The 22,174-nt window shown below is 43.8% G+C and overlaps 1 protein-coding gene across 3 annotated transcripts in view; it reads left to right on the forward strand.

The window, feature by feature from the left end:
• ARHGAP26 (Rho GTPase activating protein 26) overlaps nucleotides 1-22,174 on the forward strand; it is a 369,115-nt gene that overhangs the window by 124,170 nt on the left and 222,771 nt on the right. For all 3 annotated transcript variants that reach the window (XM_030211544.1, XM_030211545.1, XM_030211546.1), the window contains exons 6-7: nucleotides 12,725-12,835; nucleotides 19,249-19,353. In XM_030211544.1, the coding sequence (XP_030067404.1) occupies nucleotides 12,725-12,835; nucleotides 19,249-19,353 (216 nt within the window). The remainder of the gene's footprint in view (nucleotides 1-12,724; nucleotides 12,836-19,248; nucleotides 19,354-22,174) is intronic.

Genomic DNA, 22,174 nt, shown 5'->3' on the forward strand with positions numbered 1-22,174 from the left:
TCCACCACCCTAACCACTAGGCCACTCCTCCACTAGTAAATGATATCTCTGATTGAACTAGCTAACAGGTCCTTTTACTAAGCTGGGCTCACCGTGTCCTAACATGAGACTTTTCCCACGCACTAAGCTCCTTTCTAGCACGACCGTAAATGTGGTCTTTTTCAGTTATTTCTTTTTCTGGCTGTGCGAGCTGCCACTGAAAAAAATTGACGCTGGAGCTCTTTCTGCCTTCTGTTTAGGAGATGCTGAGGGTTCCCGCATTAAGCCAGCATTATTCAGTTAGCGTATGCTAATGTCAGAGCTCTAGCTACATAGCGCTTCTACGCCTGTGTTTCACCCCTGACACATCCTTAAAAAAAAAAAAAAGACCATGTAGTTAGCACACACAAATGGCAAAACTAATGCAAACTTTTAGGCCATTTTTTTCCTGGGTTAAGTGCATTAGGACCCCTAAGTTAGTTCTTGAGTAGCTTTACGGAGCTACATTCCCAGGTCAGTCACATTGGGCTCAGATCTGTAAAGGTCAATGAAATTTGGGTGCTTAAAATGCAAGGCACTGTGGGCCTTATTCTATAAAGGTTATGCTCCTAAATTATGAGCATACTCCTATGCTCCAAAAAAATTATGCTCGTAATTTAGGATCATAAATTTGGAACATAACCCAATTGCTAAATAATCAGGACTGTAGCCACAAAATATTTTATGAATTAGACAAGCCAGCTTAAAAAATATTCTGGCCTTCACCAGGACTCAGTGCAACTGTGCAAGACATGGAGTTGCGTGACTTTACGTCTTTTTCCTGAAAAATCAATTTAGCTGCAGTGTTTTGTAATACCTATAACAGAGAGCAAAATAGAAGAAGTGAAGCAGTATAAACTATTGCAGTAGTCTAAATGCGACAGAATTAATGATTGAACCAACACTGCAAAATGTTTTACCAATAAAAGTGACCGAATAGATCTCAAGTAGAGTTTAAAGAAAATTAATTTCGCTATTGAATTGATTTATGGAATTAAAGATAAAGCAGTATCCAAATAAACAGTCCATTATCCAGTACTATTTTACAAACAGGAAGTGTATCAACCTGACTTAACCCATAATAGTTTTGTCTTATCTTTGTTAAGTTTAAAGCCATGGGCTCTTAATATGTGATGTAATATTAGGGAGAATAGAGGAGATATCTTTCTCAATAGGCAATAACAAAAACATATCGTCTGTAAGAAAAAAAACTTTGCATCAAATATAATAAAACCAGAACAGAATGAAGTCATGTTGTAGAGGCCCACAGTTAGGTGGTTTCATAGCAGTGGGACTTCCCCAATTGTGATCATGACCACTTTAGTAATTACCTCACAATTAGAAAAATAATGCAGGTCCTAGAGTTTGCTGTTTTCCATCCTTGATGTTGCTGAAAACCTCACATGAACACCATGAAATGGAAAATGGATGATTCCCTTCATGCGGGCTGCTTCTGTACTAGAAGCACTGGCGTGAATATCCCCAAAAAGTCGTGTATGAATTTTAAGTTATTTTGGGGAAACATTGTATGTTTTGGAGTTGGACTGAGCAGCATATGGAATGACAGTGACAAGGTGAGAAAAGGAAGGGTGCCAGGGTGAGTAGTGGCCAGGGTTGTAGCTAGGTGGGGCCACGGGGACATGGGCCCCCACAGATTTAGCCCTGGCCCCCTCTACTTTCGACTCTCCCCCGCCGCCACTGCTGCCTGGTACTTTTGCTGGCAGGGGTTGGGGATCCCCGCCAACAAAGGTACCAGGCAGCAGTGGTGGCGGTGGGGGAGGGTCGGTGGCAGGGGGGGGGGGTCGAGTGGCGGGGGAGGGCCGGCTGCAGGAGGGGGGTCGGCTGCAGGAGGGGGGTCGAAAGTGTTGGGGGGGTCAAAAGTTGGGGGAGGTGGGCTAACTGTGCCCCCCCCACCTCGGGCTCTGGACTCCCCTCCCGCCAAGGTCTGGCTACGCCCCTGGTAGTGGCATGCAGTGCAATGAGAGAAGGCAGGGCGTGCTGGAAGACATGGGAGATAGCATAAAAAGGACAGCATATGGGACCAGTGCCAGATGATTAGCCCCATTCGTTAAAACTGGAGAACTCTCAGGAAAAGGTAGAGCAACAAGTTGCCCCATCTAGAAAAGCAGAAAAAGCTTTGTGCCTTGCAGCAAAATCTGTGTCCTGCAGTTGGAATCCATTTCCAGCCGTGAGCTGATTCATTGTTTCTCAGTACTCTCCTTCCTCTTGGGCAAAGTACAAAAGCCTTCTCAAAGAATGTGCCAGCCCTGTGACAGGGCCGGAGAGGTCTGAAGGTGGCATTATGCACTCTTTGAAAGGAGAGGCTTGTGGGTTATAGTGAGAGCTGGTGCTCACCAGATATGCAGAGTCTGGCTGCTTGTAGTCAGAACATTTTACTTATTATCAGACTAGTAAAAAAGGCCCGTTTCTGACACAAATGAAACGGGCGCTAGCAAGGTTTTCCTCGGAGTGTGTATATTTGGGAGAGTGTATGTGAGAGTGACTGTTTGAGAGTCAGAGTGAAAGTGTGAGTGTGTGAGAGAGAGAGTGAGTCTGGGTGTGAGTGTGTTTGTGAGAGAGTGTGTGTGTGAGAATGAGAGTGTGTGCAAGTGTGTATGTGAGACACAGTGTGAGAGAGAGTGTGTGTGTGTGGGCGAGAGAGAGAGTGTGTGTGAGAGACAGATTCTCTGTGAGAGTGAGTGTATGAGACCAAGCGAGTGTGTGAGTGACTGTGTGGCACATAGAGAGTGAATGTGATAAGACAGAGTGTGTGAGAGTGAGAGTCAGAAAGACATTGTATATGAGAGAGAGAGTGTGAGCCCTGCCCTCCCAATCCATGCCCATCTGTCCCCTGCCCCCTCCATTAATCCTTTTCCAGCAGTTCCCCTCTCTCCCTGAGCCCTGCCCTCCCAATCCATGCCCATCCATGCTCCTCTGTCACCTGTCCCCTCCATTCATCCCTATCCAGCAATTCCCATCTCTCCCTGAGGCCTGCCCTGCAATCCATATCCATCCATGCCCATCTGTCCCCTCCATTCATCCCTATCCAGCAATTCCCCTCTCTCCATGAGCCCTGCCCTCCCAATCCATGCCCATCCATGCTCCTCTGTCCCCTGCCCCCTCCATTCATCCCTTTCCAGCAATTCCCCTCTCTCCCTGAGCCCTGCCCTCCCAATCCATGCCCATCCATGCTCCTCTGTCCCCTGCCCCCTCCATTCATCCCTTTCCAGCAATTCCCCTCTCTCCCTGAGCCCTGCCCTCCCAATCCATGCCCATCCATGTTCCTCTGTCACCTGCCCCCTCCATTCATCCCTATCCAGCAATTCCCCTCTCTCCCTGAGCCCTGCCCTGCAATCCATATCCATCCATGCCCATCTGTCCCCTCCATTCATCCTTATCCAGCAATTCCCCTCTCCCTGAGTCTTGCCCTTCCAATCCATGCCCATCCATGCTCCTCTGTCACCTGGCCCCTCCATTCATCCCTATCCAGCAATTCCCCTCTCTCCCTGAGGCCTGCCCTGCAATCCATATCCATCCATGCCCATCTGTCCCCTCCATTCATCCCTATCCAGCAATTCCCCTCTCTCCATGAGCCCTGCCCTCCCAATCCATGCCCATCCATGCTCCTGTGTCCCCTGCCGCCTCCATTCATCCCTTTCCAGCAATTCCCCTCTCTCCCTGAGCCCTGCCCTCCCAATCCATGCCCATCCATGCTCCTCTGTCCCCTGCCGCCTCCATTCATCCTTTTCCAGCAAGTCCCCTCTCTCCCTTCCATGACCCCCCCTCGCATCCATGCTCCTCTCTCTCCCATGTCCCAGCCTGGGCCGCCCTCTTCCCCCCCCCCCTTCGCATCCATGCCCCCCCCCTTCGCATCCATGCTGTCGTTTCTCCCCTGCCCTCCCGCTCCCATTGTTCTTCTTTACTGGCCACCCTCTTCTCTCCCCCCAACATCCCTTTTTGTTTTTTTTCTTCTTTTTAAATTTACCTCCGTGGCGGTTCCGGCAGCGAAGCGTCAGGGAAGGAGGCGGTGCTCCCGACGTCTAGCTTTCCCTTCGCTGTGTTCCACCTTCTTTTGACGTCATCCTTGACGTCAGAAGAAGGCGGAACACAGCGAAGGGAAGGCTAGACGTCGGGAGCGCCGCCTCCTTCCCTGATGCTTCGCTGCCGGATTTCTTTGTTTGTTTTTTTCCGCCCTCGACGTCATGACGTTTGACGCGAGGGCGGGGCAGAGACGGCTAGCTGGCTTGAAGGCTTCACACCACGAATCCACGAACCCTTCAGCCTGGGAGTGACGTCAGATGGCTTCATGGCTTCAGAACGTTGTCCTCAGAACGTTGAGGGTGCGTTTTATTATATTAGATTGTCCCCTTGAATGGTTACGGGCCAATGGCAGTGCAGAATCCCTCTTAGGATGTTCTAGTGCTGATATGTATATAATCTGTCGCCTTGGTTACTGAGACAGTACTGTCATAGAGTGAACAGCCCCTGAGGGGTAGGGTGGGGGACTGAGCAAGCAGCTTGTCTGGATTTAATCATCTTCCAGTACTTGCTCATTATTTTCCATCGAACTGTGAAAATGGGCTTGATTTGTTAGGAATAACAGGAGTAGAGCCTTACTAAAACATCACTGATTCACAAATCAAGATGAAACTGAAGACTGCCAAGGAAACAGCCACTGCAGATTCCTTTTTAAAAAAATTCACCCCAGTGACAGTAATTTAAGCTGTAGCTGCAAGGAAATTGCAGGAAAGTGTTTCAGCCATGAATAAATCTCAGCTGTGCTTGACACTAAGTGCTGGCGCCATCTACTGGCATTGGAGAATATTCCCAGGAAAATGTTGAATACTGTCCACTTGAAATAACACCCCAATTTTTTTCGTGTTATGGATATGCACAATGCTGTACAATGGTGATAGGCATTTGGGTACAATAAGTCTCTGCCCAAAAGAGCTGATAAGGCAATAACAAAAGCCATTTATGTGGCTTAAACTGTGAAAAGCAGCTTTTTGAAAACTAACGGAACAAAACCTTTACGCACATGGTTGTACTTTTACAATGGGCATCTATGTCAGAAATCCAAGACAGCACTTTTCTATATTGTCCCCCAGATTAGCCCAGATGAATGGGTTGTACCCTCTACCAGCAGATGGAGACAGAACAAATACTTGTGATCTCTGCCCTAGAAATGGTACTGTGCAGCTAGCTCCTGTTCAGTTTTTCTTTGTCCCTAGCAGATGATAGACTGTTATATATACAAGTGCAGCAGTATATGCATGAACTTAATTTATTTTATAAAATATGCACATACATCACATCTTTCCAGACTACGTCCCCAGTACACCTGTGTGCAGATCATGTCAAAGTGGATTCCCACCTGCACTGTGTGCTGAAGCCCCCTCTTCCCCCTCCACCGGCAGATTCCCACCTGCACTGCATGCTGAAGCCCCCTCTTCCCCCTCCACTGGCAGATTCCCACCTGCACTGCATGCTGAAGCCCCCTCTTCCCCCTCCACCGGCAGATTCCCACCTGCACTGCATGCTGAAGCCCCCTCTTCCCCCTCCACTGGCAGATTCCCACCTGCACTGCATGCTGAAGCCCCCTCTTCCCCCTCCACCGGCAGATTCCCACCCTCTACCGGCAGATTCCCACCTGCACTGCATGCTGAAGCCCCCTCTTCCCCCTCCACTGGCAGATTCCCACCTGCACTGCATGCTGAAGCCCCCTCTTTCCCCTCCACTGGCAGATTCCCACCTGCACTGCATGCTGAAGCCCCCTCTTCCCCCTCCACCAGCAGATTCCCACCCTCTACCGGCAGATTCCCACCTGCACTGCATACTGAAGCCCCCTCTTCCCCCTCCACTGGCAGATTCCCACCTGCACTGCATGCTGAAACCCCCTCTTCCTCCTCCACTGGCAGATTCCCACCTGCACTGCATGCTGAAGCCCCCTCTTCCCCCTCCACTGGCAGATTCCCACCTGCACTGCATGCTGAAGCCCCCTTTTCCCCCTCCACTGGCAGATTCCTACCTGCACTAGGCTCTTCAAACATGAATCTCTCTTTTTTTTTTTTGGATCATGAGGGAGCTTTTGCACTTCTTCTGGTATTTCAGCATAGCAGAGAGGACAGTGATTTTTCTATTTTATTTCACATTAGAGCCACTGCTAACATTTTGTTGATTATAATTTTCACGTGGAGCCTTCTGATTTACTGCAAACATTTTACTGGAGATGGATTGTTTAAGGAGCTGAAATACAAGTTCCGAAACTTTTCTCATTAAGGAGTTGTAGAGGCCCATTGCATTTTGATCAATTGCTCTTTAACTTTGAGGCCAAAAACCCATCGCATTTCCTGAGCAAGGGATGTGAACCCTCCCCCTTTAAATGAAAATCCCCCACAGAGATGATAAAAAGGAGTATTGTATCTGAACAGGATCTTTCTGTACTATGTTACAGCTTCATGAAGGATATGCACTGAGGCATGTGTACATTATCAGTGGAATTTATTAAGCTTCACTAAAAATCAGTTTCCGTAATGCATACTAATAGTGGCCAATTTTGACACCGCTTACATTGTAGCTAGAGCTTTGGAACTTGACAGATGAACATTGATAAAATGGGTATTTATTGGCTAAACACTAGAAAAGCACCACTTCTCCTGCCTTAGATTCACTACTCTGTTTCTGTGCTGACATCTGCTGGGCTGCACAAATAAATACATTTGATTCAACCGGAAAAGGTGCCCGGCAATAGTACCTGCAGTGTTAAAATACCAGTAAACATGGATTGTTCATACCCTCAAAGAACCTCTAATTAGCTGAAAAATAAACGTTACAATTTGCAGGCATCTGGGAGAATGGGACCTGTCCATGTGCTAAATAGTAGACAGGAGAAGAGGGACAATGGAATACCTGTTGCCTAGATCCAGCTGCATGAAACGAGGCAGACGGAGCTAAAGTGACTTTTTCAAAGGTCACGGGGAGTGCTAGTGCATGTAGTTAATGTCTCACCGTGCCACCAGTTTACACATATTTAGCTGGAAATGATAAGAACATAAGAATAGCCATACTGGGTCATACTATTTGTCCATTTAACCCAGTATCCTGTTTCCAACAGTGGCCTATCAAGGTCACAAATACCTGTAAGTTCATGATGGGTTTCATTGGCTAAGAGATGTGGATTACAAGTCTTGAAAATTATGCATTGAACAGTGGATGAGTCATGCTGTCTGTCTATCACAAGTAGGTTTAATTGACAGGAGATGGCATCATGTGGCAAGGCTGAAGCCATATCCACCATCTTGATACACTCAAAACAAAGCAAAGTAAACTTATGGTCCACTCCAAGCCACACCACACCACACCACACATAAGCAGTCTTTATTTCTAATAAGTGTTTTCTACTGTTTTGGGTGGCTCAATATGGCGGCAAGCTCTGCCTACTGGCTTCAGGCCAGATAATGGGCCAAGCATATTCCTGCCGTCTCTTGTCAATTAAACCTCCTTGGTTGATCAATGAGTGTGTGTTATATTGGAATGGAGCGAGTAGCCTGTTGGTTACTGTAGCGGCCTGAGAACCAGGGAAACTGGGTTTAATTCCCACTGAAGTTCCTTGTGACGCTGGGCAAATCACATAACCCTCCATTGCCCCAGGTACAAAGTAAGTTCTTCAGTATTGAACTTGACTCCTTTAAATTGGTTTTCAGTAAATGGACTCAGAAATGTAAAGATGTTTTCTGGCACTTAGAGAATAATGGTCAGAAACCATGTTGATGTTCATGTAATGCTGCTGTTACTGAACAGCACCTCCATACAGAGAAGATATAAAAGATCTGCACAGCTGGGAAACATATACAGCTCTGCTGACACTCTGTTTTCATTAATCGTTATTCCTCCTGCACATCATTGCAACTTAGTGCTTGTGAACTATGAATTTAACATCTTTTCTGCCTTTCTAAAGTGAAACACTGGTACTTCTTTCCTTCCAGGATCTAGTAATCAATCTTTTATTAAGTGACTTAACAAAATGAACAGGAAGCCTCAGGGGGCTGATTTAGGTTTTTGGACTAGGTTGGCATTTCTCGACTCCAGTGGTAGTGCGAGTCATTTGCCAGTTCAATTTTGTGCTGGCACTGATTAAAACTGATGAGAGCGCGATGAAAAAAAATGTGTAGCAAATTGCCCTGTTTAATCCAAAGGTAATTTGAGCCCTTGAAATTGGCTCCTGTTCAAAAAGGCATGTGGGTCCGACATCTGGTGGCCAGCTCGAAGACAGAAGGAAAAAAGAGAATCGGATGGAATGAGTGTGAAATGGAGAGCAGATGGGAACACTTCAGCTGTTTGGTCAGAACACGACACAGACGTGGCCATGATCTACTGACCAGATTGCACTGGGAGGGTTGTGGTGGGATAATTTTGGCTTATATTCAGTGGAACAGCTGCTGGACTGTTCTCTGGGCTGAAGCAGAGATTTGCTTTCCAGCACATTTTCTAAGAAGAGGGTTACCAAATTTGTTCTGTGACCCCACGCTTGAAGTGTGCACGGGGATGGGTACAGTGGGAAATTTGCAGGGATGGTGAGGAGATGGTAGAAATATGATGGGGTTGGGGATGGAAATAGACTAGGGATGGAGACAAGATTATGTCTCAGTACACACTTCTACTTGAAACTCCTGCCACCAACTCATCATCCGAACATACTTTTCAGTTGCTGGACGAGGAGCGTAGAATGGAAATGAGCTCTGGCTCTGTAGGTGGTTTATTATTTTTACAGAGTATGAAATGGTGGACTGCGAGAACGTTAAAGACTTTGATATTTAAGAAAACAATAATAATAATAATAAGTAATGTCTATTGTTATGGGTTAAATTTTAATAAGTTGTAGGACACATTTTATGTTTACGAGATCTTTTAAATGTGGGTTGGGTACAGGATGAGAAAGAAAACTGGGCAGATAGTGAGGGGAAAGTAGCAATATGGAGGGGATGGGGACAAAATTATGTCCCTGTGAACATCTCTACTCCACACCCTTGTCTTTTTAGGAGATCTGCAAATGAAAACATGCCTTGAGAACTTTGCCTACGTTTGAGGTGCAGTATTTGCAAATTGATCTCATGTAAACTAATCACAGGTATCCTGAAAACCTGATGGACTATGGGGATCACCAGACAAGTTTGGGAAGTATTGTTGTAAAATAAGGTTCTCCCATTCAAGGTCTGATTGACTAAGGTTTTTCTGTCCCCATTCTGCGTCTGTGAGGAGGAAAACCATTGTAAATCTAGGTGTTATTTAGAACACCCATTGAGGGGAAGCATGCAATTGATGTGCTGTGGGACAATGCAACCTGTGTTATTGTGACGTACTGCATAAGTATGTTACTGATGCACATGTGGTGTGTAGAACCCTCGTGTTCCATATGGTTCCTCTTACCCACCAGACCCAGGGTAAGGCTATAACATAATAAGAGACGTCTGGTATTTCACATACTGAAAGGTACTGTATATTAATAGTGCCCATTCTAAAGGCTTGCATAGTAACATAGTAAATGACGGCAGATAAAGACCTAAACGGTCCATCTAGTCTGCCCAACAAGATAAACTCATTTTACATGGTATGTGATATATGTATACCCGTGTTTGATTTGTCCTTGCCTTTCTCAGGGCACAGACCGTAGAAGTCTGCCTAGTACTGTTCTTGTACTAAGTTCTGAAGATAACATCGAAGTCCCTTAAAATTTACACTCCAGCCCATCCCTATCTATTCAGTCACGATCAGGACGTAGACCGTAGAAGTCTGCCTAGCTCCTGTTTTGTTTCCAATTACCGGCATCGCCACCCAATCTCCGATAAGATTCCACGGAACCATTCCTTCTAAACAGCATTCCTTTGTGTTTATCCCACGCATGTTTGAATTCCATTACCGTTTTCATCTCCACCACCTCCCACGGGAGGGCATTCCACATATCCATCACCCTCTCCGTGAAAAAATACTTCCTGACATTAGTCCTGAGTCTGCCCCCCTTCAACCTCAATTCATGTCCTCTAGTTCTACCGCCTTCCCATCTCCAGAAAAGGTTCGTTTGCGGATTAATACCTTTCAAATATTTGAATGTCTGTATCATATCACCCCTGTTTCTCCTTTCCTCCAAGGTATACATGTTCAGGTCAGCAAGTCTCTCCTCGTACGGTTTGCAACGCAAATCCCATACCATTTTCATAGCTTTTCTTTGCACCACTTCCAGTCTTTTTACATCTTTAGCAAGATTTGGCCTCCAAAACTGAACACAATACTCCAAGTGGGGGCCTCACCAACGACTTGTAGAGGGGCATCAACACCTTCTTTCTTCTGCTGGTTATGCCCCTCTCTAACCAGCCTAGCATCCTTCTGGCCACGGCCGTCGCCTTGTCGCCTTGTTTCTTCACTTTTAGATCCTCCGACACCAACACCCCAAGGTCTCTCTCCTGAGTCAAGCTTACTAATCTCTCCCCTCCTATCCGGTATCTCTCTTTTGGTTTTCCACACCCCAAGTGCATCACTCTACAATTCTTGGCATTAAATTTTTAACTATAACAATTCCACCAGTACTTAGATCAATATATTTATCAATATATATCAATATATTTATCAATATATATCAATCATTGGAAAAGCGGGAGCGATCTCTTTGCTTGACTCGAGATCACTCCCGCTTTTCCAATGGCTGTAAAATACATTCCCTTGGGAATGCCATGACGAGTCCAGCAGCCAGAACGCTAGCCCTGACATAGTCAACAAATTTGACCACCTAACAGATAAGTGATTCGTTTACTTGTCAATAAGAACTTACAACTTCAGCCTCAATAGAAAGGTCAATATCAATAGGAGGCAGGCAGGACTAGTGCTATGATGGTTTGTTGCTGCTGGCCCACTCCATAACATATGGTAAAGGGTACACTAGCAAGTTCTGAGCAGTGCATATTAAAAATATTTAAAAATTACATATTGATAAATATATTGATCTAAGTACTGGTGGAATTGTTATTCATTGCCCTACATCAGTTCAAATACAAGAGCTCCCGAATTTTTAGCATTAAATTTTAACTGCCAGACCCTCAACCATTCTTTTAACATTCGGAGATCCCTTCTCATCGTTTCTACTCCCTCCAGGGTATCCACTCTATTGGCTATTTTCGTGTCATCCGCAAAAAGGCACACCTTTCCTTCCAACCCTTCAGCAATATCTCCCACAAATATATTAAACAGAATAGGCCCCAGCAGCGACCCCTGAGGTACTCCACTGCTCACCTTCCTTTCCTCCGAGCGGATTCCATTTACCACCACCCTCTGAAACCTGTCGGTCAATCAGTTTCTTATCCAGTTCACCACTTTCGGTCGTAAGTTCAACCTTTTCAGCTTATTCATGAGTCTTCTGTGGGGGACCATATCAAAGGATTTGCTGAAGTCCAAGTAGATTACATCTAGCGCAAGTCCCTCATCCAGTTCTTTGGTCACCCAGTCAAAAAAGTCAATAAGATTCGTTTGGCAGAATTTTCCTTTGGTAAAGCCATGTTGCCTCGGGTCCTGTAACCCGTCGGTTTCTAGAAAGTTCACTATCCTTTCTTTCAGCAGCGACTTCATTATTTTTCCTACCACTGACGTGAGACTTACCAGTCTGTAGTTTCCCACTTCTTCCCTGTCTCCACTTTTGTGAAGAGGAACCACAGCTGCTCGTCTCCAATCTTGCGGAACCTCTCCCGTCTCTAAAGATCTATTAAATAAATCTTTAAGAGGTCCCGCCAGGACCTTTCTGAGCTCCTTCAGTATCCTGGGATGTATCCCATCCGTCCCTATAGCTTTGTTCACCTTCAGATTCTCCAGCTGTTTATAAACTCTTTCTTCCGTAAACGGCGCAGTATCCACTCCATTCCCATTTATAGATGTGTTATTGGGCTAGCCTGCCTGGTGGCTCATTTGCTAGCCTGGTGACTCCTTGGCATTTCAATGTGGATGGACCTGGGTTCAATTCCCAGTTTAGCTATTCCTCTCCTCAGCTCAGGTGGCGATGCTTCAAACTGCAGAGGCAGAGCTCACAACTCCTGGGAGAAAGGCAGGGGGAAATTTGCACCTAGTGATCAGATTTAGGATGTAGAATTTCAGGGTTCCAGAAAGAAACTTGGTGCGTGGCTCCTGAACCAGGGACTGACTATTGACTGCAATGACTGGACTAAAGTAAGCTGGGAGAGGATATAAATTGGTGACTAATTTGTTGGGTATCTGTAAATGGAGGCTGATGGAGCTAGATCCCAGCCTCGATGCCAACTGAGCTGTAAGTCCTAAGAAGCAGAAGGAAACTGCACAAGAGTATTTCCTATGTCAACTTGAAGGATGTGGTTGGGTAAAACTGGAGGAGGGTGCAAGATACAGCCGAATACCAGTCAGGGACGCATTTGGTTCTGACCTCTTGCACTGGATACCTATTTCCTGTTTTCCTTTGGTAGTGTTAGGACAGGACTGAAGGACAACATGAAGAAGATAAAACTGGAATCCAGGGCTAACTTTTCCTGTGATTGACAGTTGACCTGGCCTCAAGTGTCTTTTTTAAACAGTGATTTTCAGCTAAATGTGTGCTCAGTGGCAGAAGAGTAATTAAGACCTCTTTTAGCAATACACCAACACGAAGTGCATTTTCTCTTGGCGCAGTTGATGATATGATCTGTTGGTTTGATTGCAGGCGGACAGTCAAGTGGATCAGGTGCGACAACATTTTTATGAGGTCTCCCTGGAGTATGTCCTTAAAGTGCAAGAAGTCCAGGAGAGGAAAATGTTCGAGTTTGTAGAACCTGTAAGTACTGTAATACTTAAGTCTAAGTTCTTGCCTGAAGCTTGGTCATCAGAGCAACAGACTGCATCCAGCCTTCATTTTCATTCTTCCACCCATTAGGGAATCAACACATATCTCCCAGAATGCCTTGCAGTAAATCCAGGCCCACAACAGCTTTCTCACTAGATGTTGAGACTAACAGGTGACCTAAAGACATTTTGGAAATAATTGAATGTGTGGTTGTTCTCTTAAGTATTCCTCACTTGATGATAGGGATGGTAAAGAAATTGATTTCAAATATGTTCCTAAATTTTGACTTTTAATTGAAGTAAGAGGGTGAAAATTATTTTCAAAATGTTTACATGCAATATCCAATGTAGGGGGTGTTGTGCACTTGGTTTATGTGAGAAGTAACACAAATAAGTATTAGGAGTGACATTTTAATACCATGGCTATTAATATTATGCAAATTTAATAATGTGCTCAAATTTATAATATAATGACTATTAATATTATGCACCATTGGTGAGAAAACAAAAACATATTCAATCTGTTGTTTGATTTTTTAATGCAGCACAGTCACAATAAAAGAAAAATAAAACCTTGTTCAGACTGTTGGCGGACACGAGTGTAACCGATGAAGCCGGATTGAACTAATGGGATTTAGTAATGGGGACTTGCAGATTCCTGTCTCTAGGAAAGAATCCTCTTAGCAAACACTGTCTGTCCCAGCACAGCTCTGTCTCACAAGCATTGTAGTCTCAGATTTTTTTTTCCATCTCCTTGCCAGGCGACATGTCAGATCTCAGTCTCTAGGTCAGCAATACTAAGAAAAGAAAACTCCTCCCAGTTTTTATCACACAGCAGAGGCGACTGACTTGGAACCATAGGGCAGTGCCTGAGGGCTGGGAGCAGTAGGAGCCCCATTCTCCCTTAGTTTCCATCTAATTTAATTGCTTTTGATAGGTGGTTAGGGGCCCATGGCCCTTATTACCCGAGGACACAGAACACTATCAGTCCGTCCCTCTGTCACACAGTCATTAAAAATAGTACAGATTATCTCAGAACCTTGTCTGCCCTCCTTCCCTGCCTTCATTTCTCCTCCTCTGCCTTGGGAAGTTGCAGTGGAAAAGAAATGTCCTCTGTTTCGTTCTTTTGAGATTAGGAGGAAAAAAAAGTCAGAGGTCCTCTGGGTTCTCTCTGCAATGCTGCCAGCTGTCTCTTGCCTTCCTCTTCCACCTGAATGAGAGAGGACGATGTGGTCTCCGTATGGCTTCTAACGTCCTCTGCTTCAGGAAGAGAACGTGGCATACCTCCCTGCAGCTTAGATGAATCCCATATACTTCCTCTCTGTAGCCCCCCCCACCACCATTGCTCCAACATCTTTGGTAAGGGAGAAGTTAACACTGCAATCTTGTTTAGAAGGAATGGATCTACGGAATCTTAGTGGAGATTGGGTGGTGATGCCGGTATTTGGAGAGTAAAACCGGTGCAGGGCGGACTTCTATGCTCTGTGCCCTGATCGTGACTGAATAGATATGGATGGGCTGGAGTGTAAATTTAAGGGGCCTCGACGTTTGCTTCAGAACTTTTAGTACAAAAACAGTGCTGGACAGACTTCTACAGTCTGTGCCCTGAAAATGGGAGTAGAAGGAATGGATCCATGGAATCTTAGTGGAGATTAGGTGGCAACACTGGTAATTGGGAAGCAAAACTAATGCTGGGCAGACTTCTATGGTCTGTGCCCCGAGAATGGCAAGGACAAATCAAACTCGGGTATATACATATAAAGTATCCCATACCATGTAAAATAAGTTTATCTTGTTGGGCAGACTGGATGGACCATTCAGGTCTTTATCTGCCGTCATTTACTATGTTATTATGTTTGGTTATTCAGAGCCAGATAAGAATTTGTTAATTGAGGTCAATTATGGCAAACTTCAAACAGCTCAGTGATGTCTGTTCCTGGAGGCTGCGTGTTGGTGACTAGATCCTCTCCATCAGGCACTTGTTCTTTGTGAGATTTAAGTCCAACATGGTAGCTCCATAAGGCAAACACTCAGGGCCAGCCCTTGCCACCAGGCAAACCAAGCAGCCGTCTAGGGCAGTAGAATTCTTTTTTTAAAAAATCATTTATTTATAATATTTCATTTTACAAGGGTCACTTGCAAACAGTAATACAGAGATGACTGTACATTAATACAATATTAGAAGAAAACAATCTCAACTAGATAAATGAATTATATACAATCTTTCTCTTTCTTAGACTACAAAATAAATAGGAAGAGTGTAACAAGACAAGGAGATCAATTAATCAACGGTTAACCGTGGTATTAACCTGATTATCCCCAGTTATTATTTATCTGAATCATTATTCCACATTGATCATCTGGTTGGCCTCCTCAAACCCAAAACAGTGTATAGTCAATTAATTTTGTTGGAAACATACTTATTGTCCAATATTAATGGAAACAATACACCTGATTTCATTTTTTTCTCCCTTTTAAAACCAGAAATTATTTAACAATACAAACACTTGAATCTCTGATCCAGTTCCCACTGATTAAAGTAATCCCAGTTTCACTCCTTTTGAATTAATATACTAAGAGGAATCATTTCAGAGGAAAAAACTTTAGGAGTCATACCCGGAACTCTGGGAAAACAACAATCTCGATATTAATCATCTGTAACAATATTCATTTTATTCAAATTTTTCTGGTCCATTAACATTTTCAAAATCTTAACCGTTTCCTATTCCTGTAGAACTTCATTTGCTGTATCAATATTTCATTCTGAAAGGATTCGATTAGATTATCCATGTGGCTCACTAATAAGATTATATCTGAAGCAAAATTATTTACTACCACCCGTTAGGTCCTGGCGTGCCTTCCAGATGATATTCAGTGTAACCTCCACGGGAGCCAAAAACTCCAAGCTGATAGCTGTTACGGGTTTAGGAGTGGCACTGTTACAAGAAATATTTATAGTTCTTAATATCCATTAAAATGTTACAAAATTGTTACAGTCCTTATATGATATTTAAGAACAAAGGGGGAAATTGCTCAGAGCATATGCTGTATTTAAGAGCATGTGCTCCAACCATGTGGTCTCACACAAAGGCTGTGCACATTTAACTTTAAAAAGCATTTATTTCTACTACAGGTACTGTAAGAAATGTTATATATTTTAATTCTATTCTCCACCAATTACCTTATATGGTAATAAGATTTACAATTTCAATGAATAAAGATGAATCAAATATTATACTTTGAATTGCATTAATCTTCAGTGCAAGTTTTAAAAAGACATGCGCTCAGGACATAGAAGGAAAACCATATATTTAACTTCAAAAGGGTTTATTTACAATATAATTAATGCAATCGTGTCAATAAAGTTGCAAACAAGAGGTTGCCTTTTAAAAGGATCTTGGTGCAGGAGAATTTGTGCTTTAAAACAAAGCAAGGTAACAGGTTTAAATCAAAAGTTATAAGTTAACTTACAACAGTCTTTGATAGAAGTTGGTAGCTGGTTAAAATGATGCAGGGAAAAATCCTCTCTGCTGTAGAAGTCGTTTCTTTTAAAGTTGGTTGCTGGAGCCTGGAGAGAAGTCTTGTGTGGAGTTCAGCAGAGAGAAGCAGCAGATTCCCAAGAGCAGCAGATTCCCAGAGAGTAAGCTTTTTATAATGTTCCCTGAGTTCTGGGTGTTGTAGTTTGCAGAGGATTCTGGGCATTGTAGTTTGCAGAGGATTCCTGGTCACCTGTTCTCTGGTCATTTGCTGGTAAATGGCTTTTCTATAGCTTGAGGGCTTTTGTACAGGTTTCAGCCTACTGTGATAGGTGGAGTTTCTTTTGTCAGATAGATGGGCTTTTTCAGTCAGAGTTTGTTTGAGGATAGTCCTTTGTTAAGAGTAGTAGAGGTGTTAATGGCTTTAGGTAACTGCCCAGCCAAGCTTTTGTTATCAGTTCTTTTAGGTGGGAGGGCAGAGGAAGTTTGAAAACCTTTTGAAGCAGTGCCTTTTGTCTTTAAGTGTTTGTAATTGAATAGTGTTGCTATCAGAAGTTTCCCAGGGAAAGGGAGGGGGAAATGAAAGCCAGGCTAGCTGATCTCAATGAGTGTTTAAAGCTGTTTTACCTGATCCAGCAAAACATCATGCTACATATTTCAATAATTCAGACAATTAAACTGATATCATAACAGCACCACTGACACAGGTTCAGCTGTAAACGACTTCCGTTTCAGCATACACTCCTAACTCACTCCTCCACTCCTTTGGACATGGTGGTTAAATGATTTGAGAGCGATGAAGTTGTTTCCAGGTCCAAGAGCATCAACACTCCTTCGTCGGCGCTAATTAATGGACTCATCAACCCAGTCATCTGTGGGCAGCTCGTTGCGCAGCGGTCCCACACTTGCTGCACAGGGGACAAAACGCTGGCCATAGGCGGCTGATCCCCCATTGTCCCCTTCCTCTCAGTTAAGGTAACTGCAGGTGCAAAGAGGAAATTTCAAGTAAACAAAGACAAAACTTCAGAGGGCAGCTGGGCCGTTGAGCCTACGAGCTTCAGGTCACCATCTTTCCAGTCTCCCTAGTTTGGGACACTCTTTGTCTGGTTTCTCGTCAGAGGCCTGTCTGATATGGGTAACACTTCAGCATAGCCCTCTAAGTCATTGAAACACGGAAGCCCCTCCACCACTACAAGGTGGTGTCCCTTCGGGGAGTAGAATTCTTTATGTTGTTGTTGGAGTGGGGGGAGGCAGCATATTTTGTGGCACAGGAGAGCACCTCTCCCCTTCCTCTTTTTGGGCCTGCTGCCTCCGCCCTTCCCTACCTCCACTCAGGCTGAAGCTGCAAGAGAACTGAGCAACGTAATGGGCCTTTAAGTGCAGGTCCAGGCTGAAATGCTGCACTGTTCCACCCCTCCCCCCACCCCCGATGTAGACTTTCCCTTCTGCTAGTAACCAATGACCACGACAGAGAGATGTTCTCTTTTGCAATGCATGCGTTCATTATTCACGTTCTAGTTCTCTTTTGGCGCATATATTGCCTTCTATGTTAAGTTGCTGAACTATTCTATCATAGTATGGGAAGGGAAGTTCTACAGGAAATGGCAAAATTTGTAACAGAAGTGTCCTTGTGAAAGTGGAAATACCATCAACTTCATTTTATAATTGCAGTTTTGAAAGCTGAGGCCTCAGGCTGCAGAGTGATAATAAAACATTCATTACGAGAGACAGTGTGTGAGTCTCTTGGAAAAATTCACTTTGCCAGGAATGTGTTTTGTTACAAAAAGCTTTGTGGATCTGCTGACATGACTAGATGGAGAGGACTGGGTTAAGAGCTCTTCGTGGCTTTTGGAGGAAAATTTTCAAAGCATTTTGTGTCGGTAAGCCCTTGTTTAGCCATGTAAAAATGCCTTTTGAAAATGTCCCCATTTCAGTGCAGGTAAAAGCAGGCACTCAGGTTTACAACACAAACCAGTGGACTTATTAAATGCTTAAAAGAAGTCTCCAAAAATAAACGAAGCAAAAATCCCCAAATCACTGGTATCTCTCAAAATAGTGCTCTCTAAAATCAGGATACGATAGCGCTACTACTTCACTGTTTCAAATTTAAATGTGAAAAAGAGTGCCCTCAGAGATATCCACACCCACTTAGCGGTTTGTAATGACCTCTGACAGGTGGTATAGAACTTCATTCATCAGGCTACTCTTTATTTAACGCCATGCTTTGTGCGCTATTCATATAATTCATGTGCTCAAGATATTGACTTAAACTTAAACCAATGATGGCCAGCTCTCCTCTTAGCATGTAAATTCAAAAAAGACTTATCTTAGCATCCCCGTGTCCGCGGTAACCAGAAGCCCAGGGCTCATGAGGTGTTCTCGCTGAAATAATCGACCAAAGATGATTCTGGTCAGTGGGTGGCGGTAAGGTCGCAGGCCCAAAATGGACACACACCAATTTAAATTTGCCACATGTCCATTTTCGGCCCCTCAAAAAAAGGCCTTTTTTGCAGGCGTGCTGAAAAATGGACCTGTGCACGTCCAATACACGCGCTTACACCAGCACAGGCCATTTTTCGGTGTGCCTTAGTAAAACGGCCCCACAGTGGGTTGAGAATCGAATCCCACTACTGCTCTGTGTGATGTTGGGCAAGTCACTTAACCCTCCATTGCTTTAGGTACAAGCTTAGGGCCTTGTTTACTAAAGTGTTAAAAATTAGCGCTCCCTAACTATGTAGATGCCCATAGGAATATTATGGATATCTACACAGTTACGCATGCTAAAAACGCTAAGTCTTTTCTAGTGTGGCTTAGTAAACAGGGCCCTTTAGATTGTAAGCTGTCCAGGGACAGAGAACAAAAACACCTGAATGCAAACTGTTCTACTGAAAAGGCGTGAGCTAAACCCATTAATCATTTTCTATTACAGCTACTTGGTTTCCTTCAGGGACTCTTCACTTTTTACCATCATGGCTACGAACTGGCCAAAGACTTCAGTGACTTCAAGACGGAGCTAACCATCAGCATACAGAATGTAAGATGGAGGGGAACCTCAGTCCATTTCTTTTTAAAGTCGCAGAGGATTTTTGGCAGTTTCTGGTGCCAGTTTCAAGTGAGGTTTCCCCAGATTACCAGTAATACGTGCCTTGATTTTACAGAAGGGGAAAGACTTACATAATGTAATACTTGAAGAACAAGTAGTATTAATAATGTGAAAGAACATAGAACCCTTCATCCAGGTTCTAATAGTTTAGGAACCTATGTATAGTCATCTCTGCCTTGTTCCTAAACAGCACAGAGGATGATATAAAAAAAAAAAAAAAAAGCTTCTAAATTTAGGCTCCAAAGTTAGAAATATTCAGCCTGATATTCACAGTTTGCCAGCATAGTAACACTCACTGGACTCAGCCAGTGACTTTTCAGCTGCTGAAAATTGTCTGACCTCCTCAGTCCTATCCCACTAATTCTATAAACTCGTGCACACAATTTTTCACTAGTGCACAAAGTTGCAGGAATAGGTTACAGGATAGTGTCAGTTATGGGTGAGTTGCTTAATTAGCTGCTAATTGGCATTAACAACCAATGATTTTTCTATAATTGGCACTAATTTGTCCATAGTCGATATTCTACAAATTATGTGTGCAAAATCTGTAGAATTCAATTGCAAGGGGTGGGGGGGGGGGGGGGGGGGGTGGACCTAGGAGGGGTATGGGCATGTCAAGATTGTGCCTACCACTTACACACACGAGTTCTAGAATACTAGCAGATAACACGTCTAACAACCAATGTGTGGCACAAGCATTTACACCAGCCTTGAGCTGGCATTAGTGCTCACACCTAAAGTTAGGCACGTAACTGTGGAATTATGTGTGTAGTTGCCAATATAGAATTCATGCTTAGGACCGAATTCTAGAAACGGTTCAAAGAAAAAAGCGCTTGGCGCTATTCTATAAACAGTGCTCCAAGTTGGGCACCATTTATAGAACAGTGCTTATGGCTGGGGTTCGGTGTGTCGATTTACACCAACTCAACCCTGGTGTAATCCATGTGCCTAAATTAGGTGCGGATCCCAAACAGTAACAAGATTCCGGAATCCAAAAGAGATGCAAGATTCCATGCTATCAATCCCAGGGACAATCACAGTAACAGGTTAGCAACATTCCGGATTCCAAAGAGTAAGACTACTCTTTGGGATTCCGGAATGTTGTTAATCTTTGGGATTCTGCCAACAGTGGCCAACCTGGATTGGCCACTATTGGAACCAGGATACTGGGCTAGATGGACCATTGGTCTGACCCAGTATGGCAATTCTTATGTTTTTTTGATCCTCACATGATCTTCTCATGGCTGCACCCCCTTTTTTGGAGTGGCATGTAAATCCAAATTGAAGCCAATTAGCTCCAATAATTGATAGGGCCCAGTTATCAGCACTAGTTAGCTCGTTATCCAGTTAAATTATGTGCATCCAAATTTGTATGTGTAATTTTTAGCACCATTTATAGAATTTGGGGGTTAGTGTGCAGCATCCCAGTGTCTAACTGAAGGTGAACTGTAGAGAATTACTTGCTATCTGGGCAGTGCCAGGATAATTCAGGGGCAAAGCTAAGTTGTAGTTGGGTGTTATCATGGTACCACCGAAGTTCTCTGCCAATACTGTAAGCTCTTTGAGCAGGGACTGTCTTTCTTCTATGTTTGTGCAGCGCTGCATACGCCTTGTAGCGCTATAGAAATGCTAAATAGTAGTAGTAGTAGTAACTGTATGGACAAGATAGGGCCAGCACAATAGCTGGCGGTCACCTTATACCCGGGGGTATTCAGTGCAGGAACTGGGTACAGCCGTACCATCTGGGTATAGATTTAAAAGCCTAGGTCAGCGCTTGAATTCAGTGCTGACCTGGTGTTTACATATCAGGGGAATAACAAGGTGCTTAACCCTTTAATAGACTAATTTCCTCAGCTGCGAAATGGCCAAATACCTAGTGATATTGGCTGATAATGTGAGGGTTTTTTTTTTAATTAACTCGCGCTATTTGCCGATTCCTTAGTGAATTTGGCCATTTTGCATCTTAGCGCTAAAAATAAATGAGATGCAGTACAAGCCAATTTATTTATTAGAACTTGATTATGTTGTCACTCGTAGTAAATACATCAATGCGGCTAATTGATTTGGTATGTGAGGTTTGCTCCTGGGCAATAGTTGCTCCACCTCTAGCTTATGCAACATAACATTTGTGCTCTGTGATTATACACATGGACAACAGCCTTGTCTATTGAGCAATAGTTCACAGAATATTTTTAAATGCTTTAATGTTTTTTTAATGTATTGTTATTTGATATGATGCTGTATTTATCATCTTCAGAGAGATGGTTGCAAAAGTTTATAAACAAATAAAATGCTATTATGGTTCTTGCAAGTACTATCGCATCAGAGCAGGTTATGGCCTTCCGTTTAGGGTTGTTTCCATCATTTTCTCTTCACTTATAGAATATCACATTTAAGTTTCTCACTTTAAATACAGTAGTGAATTTGGAGATCATTCTATAAATTTACACCTCCATTAAGACACGCGATGCCAAGCTCCGGGTACCAATTCTATCATGGCATCTGTGCACCAAGATGTAAGTTGCCATGGATGCGCCTAAGTGGAGGCCATGGGCATGACAATAGCCAATGTAAATGGATGTGCCAACATTCACCAAGTGATGTGCACAACTGATAGTATTATAAGTTACGTACGTCACTTGAAGACACGCCCATGCTACGCCAAGTATGTTCTCCCTACAGTTAAAGCACTTGAGTTCTACCTTATATGATAGCACCTAGTGCACATTCATCATAACTACCAGTTATTGTT

This window comes from Microcaecilia unicolor, chromosome 8 (genome assembly GCF_901765095.1).
Source record: "Microcaecilia unicolor chromosome 8, aMicUni1.1, whole genome shotgun sequence".
Lineage (NCBI taxonomy): Eukaryota > Metazoa > Chordata > Amphibia > Gymnophiona > Siphonopidae > Microcaecilia > Microcaecilia unicolor.